Source organism: Zerene cesonia, chromosome 19 (assembly GCF_012273895.1).
Source record: "Zerene cesonia ecotype Mississippi chromosome 19, Zerene_cesonia_1.1, whole genome shotgun sequence".
NCBI classification, from domain to species: Eukaryota; Metazoa; Arthropoda; class Insecta; order Lepidoptera; family Pieridae; genus Zerene; species Zerene cesonia.
Window position 1 is genome coordinate 10,096,939 of NC_052120.1, and position 11,876 is coordinate 10,108,814.

An 11,876-nucleotide genomic window follows, 5' to 3' on the forward strand; every position below is an offset into this window, starting at 1 on the left:
AAATTAATTGCATTCAATGATTCCTCTTCCACCAGGGAATTGAACTCACCAATAATAAAAGTGTACATTCTGTAATTTTATCGCATTAATCGTCAGAATCAATTATAAGGTTGAAATCTCTCAAACTTGAAAATCATTGACTGCATAAAAACGAATTGACTGCATAAAAACGAATTGACTGCATAATATGCACACTAAAGGGCACAATAAACAATATTTTCTTTCACCAAAGGAAAGACAAGTTTTTTTAATTAAAAAAAAAATTGGTCAAAGTCGAGTCATCTTTGCCTCACATTTCGGTCAGAGGGTGACATGACATCCCCTTGTGAAGCCCAAACAAGTGAAAGGTATAATGATATAAAAGTGAGGTGCACGCGCGCAGCGCCTCCGACTTGACGAAATGGCGGTGGTAGCGCGACTGGTATGTGCTTTTTAATCTATATTTGTTAAAAAGTTATTTTAAGAAGGTTCTACTTATCGTTTTTAAGAAAAAAACATTCGCGCTTAAATTTGACAGATGACAATTCTTTTTTTTTTTAATTTATTGTACGTAATTTTTATTAAAGTTAATCGATATACGTAATATATGAGACAATTATTAAAATTAATATTATTTAATAAAAAATTTTAGAGATATTTTATTCAAAAAGTGTAATATTAATAGTTCTTTAATCATTTATGAATTTTATAATAACTAATATAATATATAGGTATTTTTATAATTCCACCACCGCATGATTGATTGATATATATAATATTGTATGTTTATTAGTGAAACAAGTATATTTTGCAAAGCCAAAATGTAATAATTTGTGTGGTGATAAGTGATAAGTGTTATCAGTGGTTCGGACTTGACTAACTGCGCGTGTAAGTGAAGTGTATTGTTTTATGAATATTACGGACTTTTTTTTGAAAATGGAAGAGAATAAATTGTGTTAATAAAATAACAATTTGTGATTGCACAATATTGAAACATATATAAGGGGTAAAAATGTCTCTGATAGTCTATGTAACGCAGGTACCATAATTATTACTTCAACTGACAGATAAGGTAAACAGAACATATCCAGAATATATGAAGTCGGATATTCGTCTGATAATATTGTTCATTAAAAGAAGTATTTAATTTTAACAAATATGTATTTCTGACTATTAAAGATATTTTGACCCCATATAAAATTCTCAGTTAGATGTAACTAATGCAAAAAATACGGAAGAATTGATAAACTACACCTTTTCTTGAAGTCGATTGAAAGCAATGTGGAAAGTTATTCTCAAGCTCTCCCCTTACTTTATCGCGTATTTATAAAGCGTTCCTGGAGTTTTGTTTCGGCTCCAAAAATATCATCCTTTTCTAAAATAAAAAAAAAAACAAAAATTCATCGAATTCCACTCAGCCGTTGTGACGTAAAACAAACCATGCATATAGCCCGTGATGTTAACCATGATTCGATATAATCTTGCTTTCTAAAGCGTTTATCATAACAATAAAATCTCGTGAAATAAAAATCATAATCGGCTACTAGTATTTAATTTCGCTTAGAAATCATGCATGGAATTTAGACCCTAACGATTAAGATTTCTATAACAATTACACATTTATTACATCATGTTACACCGATTAGTAGTATTACTTAGATATATGTCTGCAATACAACACAGACTAATAAAATAACGATCTGAATTAATTTGAAATCCTTACGTTGCATATTCTACAATTTTCCATAACATTCAGCTCTTGTTGACAGAAGTATTCTTTCTTTACAATTTCAGTGAACTTGGAAAAACTTATCTGAAATTAGAAATACTTGTATATAAACGTTCCCAATCTAAAAAAAAAACGCATTCAAACATTATATAAAAATCCTATATATAGTATACAATCAAACGAAAAATAAAATTCGTTTTATTGCCATAAATAACAGATTGTATCAAGCATAGATTATAGAATGCGGCCAGTATTTATGGATATTGAGCATAGATTATACTAGTTATTTATGTATAGAAATACACCGCTCACAGACAAAGCCGTGTATTGCAAATAGAGAAACAAAAGTATGAAATAGTAAATGTATTGCAAGAATGACCTTCTACGCAATAGGCCCACCTTGTTAGTTATTCGTTCCGGACTATTTACCTAATGTACTTTACTCAATTCCAATAAGTGTCTGTCTTCAATTGAGTGTCAAAGACCCTGTACTATGTGGCTGTGGCCTGTGTGACATTTTAATGTCTTAAAAAAGAGGCTATTCCATTTGGTAGCATTGAGGGCAGCGCATTCGTAGGTACACGCTTACCACCAAGCGAACCACCAGCTCAATTGCCCGCTATGACATAAAAAATTTTCGCCATGACCTCCCAGATTTACCAGACTTACATAGATAAGTTTCAATAACCATTTTTCCATTGTACTCTATCATGGGTTTAGCTCGGTTCATATCTTTCTGGCTTTATTACAATTTGATATATATATTTCAATTGGTTTAAGACCTACAACTCTTCTTAAATTTTATACATACATTAAATTGTACTGATACAATGCATTAATTCCGTTGTATTTTTAATAATTCTTTGACGTTACATACATCCATAGAAGTTTAGCTATCCTACTAACTAAAAAAATATTAATATTTTCTTTTTTGCTGTCGCTACCTACTCCCAATGATACAATTTAATTGCTGTCGGTACACGAAGTGAATGTAGCACGTGCCGCACGAGACAGCTTCATTCAATGTCAGTTGCAAATACTTCAGCGTTGTTTTATGAATAACGTGTGATAATCGCTTCAATGGAAACATGACATTAACTGGATTATTCAATAATAAAACAATTATTAGAAAATAAGCACTTGAATATGTTTAATCAAAAGGAACAGACAAAAAAAAAACTTAATGCTTTGAATTTTTACAATACAAGTAATCATTAAATCGATCATTTCGTTATTTCGCGCTGATATAAATGTATACGTCTACGATATTTATATATACGTATACATATAATATAAATAATAATTTTTAATCGTTATGTATTGTAGCCTATTATATAAGCCAGGTTGCTTATAAATAAACAATTATACAATAAAACATAAATATTTATTTCTCAATTAAACTTTGTAGATGCCATCGTGATTATCGCTTTAAATCATTTAGTTCCCTAACAACTTATGTTTAATTTATATGTAACACGAATAATTACTTATCAGAAAATCATTTATTACTTTATCCACGATTTAACTTTTCTAAAATAAAGTCATGGTCATAAACAAGTAGTTACTAACAAATAAATTAAATCTACGCTGTCTTTCAGCAATTTGATAGTCCTTCCATTTTATAATAATCGTCTTTTCTTTTAAACTTTAAAAACGGTTTCCAATCGGCAGATTTTTTGTTATTTCTGAACTTTGACTGGATTAACCTATTGACGATATTTTTATATTACAAGCTAGTGTCTCTCTTGTGGTCCCTTTTTAATTTCCAGTTCTGACAATTTGAAAGTGGTTTGGGTTTTGGTAAAAACAATTATTTATGTCCAAACCCCGGAAAGTTTTAGCTGTCTCACGAACAATTATTAACTTTATGAAACCATTGCAATAACAAGTGAACGGCGGTCAAACCGGGCCTGTCCTCTAAACACCGCCCTTTGTGCTATAACTAGTTTTATAAAAATAAGCTATGTATTTTCTGCTGTCTCATTTAGACTTCCTGGATACAAAAATGATTGGTTGATCTAAAAACAAATATTTTCATGATATGATGAGTTTTATGTTAAAATTGTAACACATTTTTCCTCTACGTTTACGTTGTGTTTGCTAAAGCGCCGCGCGAAATATTCGAATTTTAAAATTTGACAATTATTCTTATGTTGCAATAAATGAAGAATTGATTTTCTCTTCTTTAAAAAATCTCATGTATAAAGCATTTCAATGGTATAAAATTAGAAGAATTAAATCACAAAAAAAAATACAAAAAGAAACGATTCTGTTAGTTGTCACCATAGACTTTACGTTTAACAATTTTGTCAAATCTTTTGTAAATAAATAGAAATTTTCAAGTCTAATAAATATTGAGTTGAATTACGTATAATAAAAACTATACCTACGTAACTACGTTATTTATAACTAAGTTTGTAACGAAATCGGCTGGTGACCGTTAAAGTAACTATATTACGATGTACTAACACGTAAACTAAGTTAACCGTGACTAGTTGGATTCCAAGATGTCTTACATCATCTTATAGAAATTGGCGAAATTCCTATATCCTACTAATATTATAAATGCGAAAGTTTGTAAGGATGTGTGTGTTTGTTGATCTTTCACGCAAAAACTACTGAACCGATTGCAATGAAATTTGGTACGTAGACAGCTGGACAACTGGAATAACATATAGGCAACTTTTTATCCCAATATTCCTACGGGATACGGACTTACGGGGGCGAAACCGCGGGGCGTAGTATTATATATATCAAAACCCTCGCAGCATCACTCAATGGACAGCAAACGATATATAAGTTTGGGTCAATGGTACTCTGTCAAGCACGTTACTTGGTACCTATAAATGGTACATACAAATAACATTTTTTTTTATTTCCGTCCACATTCCAGTAAGAACATTGGGACTCAAAGGAAAGACATTGACGCGAGTGAAACTGTGGGACGCAACTAGTGATGTAAAAAGTTTTTATATGAACTTTTTTATTGCGTAAGTAGGGTAACTATTATAGCAGAAACACCAATTTAGGCACAAATTATACATTTGCACTCTCATATGCAACAACTTCTTTCTATCTTTTATAAAAAGAATTTAATTAATCCAAACTAATACTTTAAAGAGAAAACATTGCGTAAGCAGGTGAAACCGCGGGGCGCAGCTAGTTTCATTCATATATTTTAATTATAAGTGTATTAAATTCACGCAATGTAATTGCGAATTAAACATTTCCACACAATGTGAAGTAATATGACGAAAACACTGCAAGTAGCTTCTAGTTTTCTAATTGCGCGGGAAAATAGAAAATCGAAATAAAAATTGTATATACATCGAGCTGTATTTTGGAAGATTCGGAATTCTATAAAGGAATTTCGATTTACCCGCGTAATTGGAAAACTAGAATATATATATATATATATATATATATATATATATATATATATATATATATATATATATATATATATATATATATATATATATATATATATATATATATATATATATATATATATATATATATATATATATATATATAAACGACCGCTTCTATATATTTAGTTACCAAAGATACCAAATTATTATTATAACTAAACCACTATAATAATATACGACGATATTACTAAAGTGGTTAAATTATAACAATAATTCGGTATCTTTTAAACCAACAGCTATGTTAAATTATATAAAAAAATACTATAAGTTCTTGAACTAACTGATAACAAAGCATAGAAATAGCTATTTTATAAGAAAATTAAGACTTATGTAATAAAACTGCAAACAAGGTCAAATTTCACTTACAAATTATCATTTCGGAAGGTTGTACACACTGTCGTATTGCGGATATTTAGAACTATAAACCTTTGAATATTTGCAATAAGTGGGACAATTGCGACAATTGTATTTGTAACGAGCAGTGCGCCCCGGCTTCGCTCGTGGTACATATATTATAACCTATGTCACTTATTAAAGACTAGACGCATGACGGCTCCGCCCGGATATCAAGATTCCTATTTAGAGTATTTAATTGGGATTGAAAGTATCCTATCACCCAAGTCAGCTCACAACCTGTCTGTATACCAAATATCATCAAAATCCGTTCAGTAGTTTCAGCGTGATTGACGGACAAACATAACAAACAAACTTTCACATTTATGATATTAGTGTGAAGTGTGATAGTGTGATGTAGCTCTCTAATGGTAATATAATTTTTGAAATCAATTCAGTCGATTTCGTGTTTAGACATTACAAACATACATGCAATAACTCGAATGTTTTCTCTTTAAAGTATTAGTTTGGATTAATTAAATTCTTTTTATAAAAGATAGAAAGAAGTTGTTGCATATGAGAGTGCAAATGTATAATTTGTGCCTAAATTAGTGTTTCTGCTATAATAGTTACCCTACTTACGCAATAAAAAAAGTTTATGTAAACATTATACATCACTAGTTGCGTCCCACAGTTTCACTCGCGTCAATGTCTTTCCTTTGAGTCCCAATGTTCTTACTGGAATGTGGACAGAAATTAAAAAAAAATGTTATTTGTATGTACCATTTATAGGTACCAAGTAACTTGCTTGACAGAGTACCATTGACCCAAACTTATATATCGTTTGCTGTCCATTGAGTGATGCTGCGAGGACTTTGATATATATAATACTACGCCCCGCGGTTTCGCCCGCGTAAGTCCGTATCCCGTAGGAATATTGGGATAAAAAGTTGCCTATATGTTATTCCAGTTGTCCAGCTGTATACGTACTAAATTTCATTGCAATCGGTTCTGTAGTTTTTGCGTGAAAGAGCACCAAACACACACACATACAAACTTTCGCATTTATAACATTAGTAGGATGTTATTATCATTATTAGTTAGGTAATTACTTAAGTTTAGTTTAAGTATTTTTAATTGTTAAGTCGCTGACGCATTGGTTTGCAACCTGGCATGTGATTTGGATAAATAAAATAAAATGAAATAATAAAAAACGGTTATTTACCTATTACAAACAGAAACTCCAATTTTATTTATACAGATTAAAAAACAATTATTACTGAATATTGTGAGCACAGTTCTATAATGCATGTGGTTTATATTCTATGTTACATGTTAAGTAATATTATTGTCTTTATATATTATCTGTATTCCAGGTTATATTAGCAATATGCGCGTGCGCAAACGCGCAGTATGCAGAGGAGCGCGCCCCGCGATACATCGCAACCGAATCGAAGACAGCGCCGCCGCCACCTGTTGCCATCCTCAAACAAATTAATAGGTAAGTAACATTATATTCCCTTTAGGTCACAGCGTGCCTGAGCTGGTGGTTCGCCTGGGTTCGCATGGTAAGCGACCACCACCCCCCATGATTTTCGATATCAAATAAATTAGCTTTAAAATCATATTAAAATTGAGAAAAACTGAAAACAATAAAGAGTTTGGGTATAATTTTGTTTGAATCGATAAATAGATGTTAGACTATAGAATCAGTTTATACAGTTAGGAATATAAAGATGGTAGAAGGTAGCAACACAACGCACTGGCCCCAGTCACTATCCCACAATCTGCACATTTCTGGTACACTTTACTGAGAAACTGTAACTTATTAAAAAAAAAATAAAAAAATTTCATTTGGATAAAAACGTTACATCTGAATGTATATGAATCCTTAGGCTCCCGAACTAGTATAATACTGTGTCTCAGGAGCCAGAGGCTTCTCCCAATTTTTTCTTATAAATACGTTCTTATACATTACAAAAATTTTATAAGAATAATACTATATATGATAAAAATATAATATATATGATAAAAAAATAACAAAGCATCAAGGTAAGTGTATGTAAGTGCGTACGCGCGCGCGCGTGTTTGTGTGTGTGTGTGTGTGTGTGTGTGTGTTATGGTTTGCCTTTCACTAAAACAATACACGTCATGTATTTATTGGAAGACTTGTGAGACTGGATGTAAACTTGGATGATTATTATTGTTGTTATTATTATTAACTTGTAACAACCATATATGTTCGTTATATATACAACTAGCAATCCGCCCGCGGCTTCGCTGGCGTAGTCGCAAGAAAGATAGACCGTTCTGTTCGATTTCCGGGATAAAAAATATCCTATGCCCTTTCTCGGGTGTCAAACTATCTCCGTACGAAATTTCAACATAATCGGTTAGGCCGTTCTTTAGTTATAAACAGTGTAACTAACACGACTTTCTTTTATATATACATGTCGTTAACAGCCTAAATCTCAAAGTAACAAATACATTTCAGACACAATGAGGATGGTTCCTACACATACGGCTACGAAGCTGGTGATGGCTCCTTCAAGATCGAGACCAAGTCGCCCACGGGGGAGGTTAAGGGGAAATATGGGTACAAAGATGATACTGGCAAGGTGAGATTTTTTTTTATTTTTAGCATTCCAGCATTATTACTTTTAAATATTCATAACATTTAACAAAAGAAAACAATTTATCTGAAACGGGAATCTGACAATGCGGCCACTTAATTTATACAAAATTCAATTTAAACATTTCGCTTGCAAATACTTGATGTCAGTACCTATTAAATACTATATGATGTTTATATGCATATATAATTATTAGAATAGAATGTCAATTCTATATTTTTTTTTGAAGTTGTGATGAGCCATTAGAGTTGTGATAATAGTAAATTGCGACAACCCTAGAAGTGTTCTATAGTCTATAGTCTAAACTCTAAACTTATATTATAAAAAGGAATCACTTGTATTTTTGTGTGTTATGTTTTCGCACGAAAACCACTGGGTCGATTACAAAAAAAATACAACACGAGAAAGCTGCATCTTTTATGAGTAGGCTTCGGCCAGCCGTGTAGGCCGTGTCTATCTATCTATGTAAGATTTCCCCACTTAAAAAAGAAGGCTTCGGCCAGCCGGAGGAAGTGGTAGTTAACAATATTCTAAAACAAAAACATCTCTTATTTCCCACTAGGGCTATTAAAAAAAACGTAAATACATTATATTTCTTTCATACTATAATAATATATATATAAGAGTGCTTTGTTGTAATTACAGTTAAGAGTCATTGAGTACGGAGCCAACAAGTATGGTTTCCAGCCAGCCGGTGAAGGCATCACAGTCGCGCCACCCACTCTCGTCGACGAGTCCACCAGGGACGAGGGCTTGAGACCCAGCAAGTCTCAAGTATGAATGTTATAAATAGACTATATTTAAAGAATATCTAAGAATTTTGTTGTGTACTTGGAAAAGATTAATGAGTGGTTTAGTAAAATTTGGGTTCATTTAATTACGACAAAATGTTTTATAATTTTTATATTAATCAAAAAAGCATTTTTATTTCAAGCAATGTACATTAATAAATCCATTAAAGGGGAGGCCTTCTCCTAAACCTCTATTTTTATTTTAAATATATTATATAACAGGAAAGCTTACTTCATTTAAGAAAAACTCCCATATTATATCATTCATGACTCTTCCCAGCAGGGAGGCCGCTCGCAATACCGCGCGCCGGCCCAGTCCATCGACTACGACTACGACGAGCCGGCGCCCCGGCCCGCGCCCCGGCCGGCGCCCCAGCAGTACCGGCCCGCGCCCGCGCCCGCGCCCCAGTACCGGCCCGCGCCCACGCCCGCGCCCCAACAGTACCGACCGGCGCCTCAGCCACAGCAGTATAGGCCGCAGCAGTCAGCGCCCACGCCACCTAAGGTATCTTATATTTTGCAGCTATAAGCTATTTTTATTTTCTGCTAAAACAAATACTATATTACACTAATAGCTTTCAAACTGAAACCTTATTTATTTACTATTTTACAATCTAATTTAATAATAAACAATTATAAACCCGCTTATAGTTTAGCAGTATGCTCGCTTCGTTTTTCTTTTACCGTGGTTGCCTGGAAGAGATCACTTCTAAGTGATAAGGCCGTCAAACAAATTGTACACTTTATTATAATAATCATTTTTATCAATATTTTTAAGTTTCCTTCTATGTACAATCTTGTTGAAGAGTTAAATAAATAAATAATAACAATTCATGAAAATATACTTACACGAGGTCATATCTATTAATTCAATAGACTTATTAAAGACGCACTTACTGTATGTTTGTATGTAACCGGATCCTTGAAATTCAGCATATTTATTTCACAAATCTCTCATTAACATGTGGTATTAAGTTATTTAGACTACATTTATGTAGCCAATGTATGATAATACTAGCTGCGCCCCACGGTTTCACCCGCATAAGTCCGTATCCCGTAGGAATATCGAGATAAAAAGTTGCCTATGTGTTATTCCAGTTGTCCAGCTGTCTATGTACCAAATATTTCAGCTTTGAAACAAAAAAGTGGTCGTTCTTTAATATACAAAACGTGCTTTGGTTTACTAAAATCGTTTTATACTGAACCTGCGAGTCACAGAAATATGACAATATTATATTATTTGCAAAACTTAAATTTGGTAAAGTGATTACTGACTTTTAAATGTCTCCCCTTGACCACGCTCGCTGTAAAGTGTTCGAAACGTCGGGTTAATAATAAATAAATATAATGAATAAATCGCGTTTAAAATCCGTTTAAAAGTCTTTAATTTCTAAACATTTAGAAATTATATATATAACAATTGCGGAAAATCAACACAATAAATAATAGTTTAAAAAAACTAAAAAACACGCTTTTTATAGAAAACCGAACTAAAAAATAGAAAATAAATTTCAATGAATATAAATTAATAATAGTGTGAGTAAAAAAAAAATATTTTATTTTAAAAAAAGCGTGTTTATGATATTTAAAAGATTTATACATTTGTAGGTATATAAACAAATCTTGATAAAACAGTTGCCAATCCGCATTTGGTCACCATGTTAGATTATTGTCTAAATCTTCATGTAGGAAAAAAAAAACTAGTAACTACTACTAACATGCAGCACAGACAAACTGGACAAATTCTGGTTGTTTGAGTTCGATTTTTCGCCATGTTTGACTAAACAAAATTCAACATATTTTTTGTTCAATTTCTAAAAATTTATAAAACAAGCCTCAACAATTGCCAGGCAAAAGATCGCTTATAAGCGGTAAGACCGCCTGTTTAACATTCATGGTCACTTTCTTTTTTGTTTCCTTTTCTAATTAAATCTGTGATAAATAAAGTGCAGCGGTGGCTCAGTGGTGAGAACCTCGGAATTCAAAATCGATAAGTCAGGGTTCGAGACCGAGCGAGCGCGTAGGAAATAAATTAATTTTTCAATTTATCTGCGCATGCAGATAACATCACCACTTCTTGAAACGGTGAAGGAAATCATCGTGAGGAAACCAGCATGTCCAAAAAGCAAAGTTCGACGACATGTGACATCTGCCAACCCGCATTAGGCCAGCGTGGATTATGTCCTGAACCCTCATAGGAGGCCCGAGTCCCAGCAGTGGGAACATATATATGGGCTGATGATGATGTGTATTGTATATATTATGATGATGAAGTGTATTGTATAGTCTTGTTTTATATTGTCTGATTATTTCCATCTCCCTCCCAGCCGCAATTCTTCGCGGGAGCAGCGCCAGCGCCCGCAGAGGACAACTTCTTCAGCCCGGAGCCGCAAGCGAGGCAGCAGCAGTACAGACCGAAGCAGGACTTCAGACCCGCGCCGCAGCCGCAGCAGTTCTCGCAGCGACACACAGAGGTCAGGCTTGGCATGAGAATGTAGTTTCGTTTATTTACTTCAGGGTCACTGATTAGTTGTAGGTTTTTGTAAATTCCATTAAATCTATAATTTGAGTACAACCGATCACGGTTTTTTAGCTTTTTTTTATGTCATATCGGGGCATCTGAGCTGGTGGTTCGCCTGATGGTAAGCGATCACCACCGCCCATGAACATCCATAGAGGTCGTACCTCTGCGAATGCAATAACCGCTTTGAGGGGTAAGGGACGAGGAAAAGATTTTTGACTGGAGAAAAGGAATGGAATGGGAAGGGTCAGGAAAAGGAAACGGGCCTCCGGTTATATACGATTACTTTGGATTTTCCTATTCCAAATGAATAAACCTAAAACCTGTGTAATGTTCATTACCAACATCTATAACCATTTTTCTAACATAATTCACAATTACCAGGTGGACTTCAACCAGGACTTCGCCCCGTCCGCCCCGCAGCCCCGCTTCCCCCCCTCCAACCAGTTCCCCCCC

General features: G+C 33.5%; 1 protein-coding gene across 1 annotated transcript; it reads left to right on the top strand.

Annotated features, from left to right (window-relative positions):
* Window positions 1-316: 316 nt before the first annotated feature.
* LOC119834376 (skin secretory protein xP2-like) lies at window positions 317-11,873 on the top strand (the record flags this gene model as incomplete). Its single annotated transcript, XM_038358721.1, has 7 exons — window positions 317-421; window positions 6,852-6,976; window positions 7,970-8,093; window positions 8,754-8,882; window positions 9,180-9,404; window positions 11,227-11,373; window positions 11,805-11,873. Coding segments are annotated over exons 1-7 (840 nt in total), but the record flags the coding sequence as incomplete, so codon positions are not given.
* Window positions 11,874-11,876: the final 3 nt, after the last annotated feature.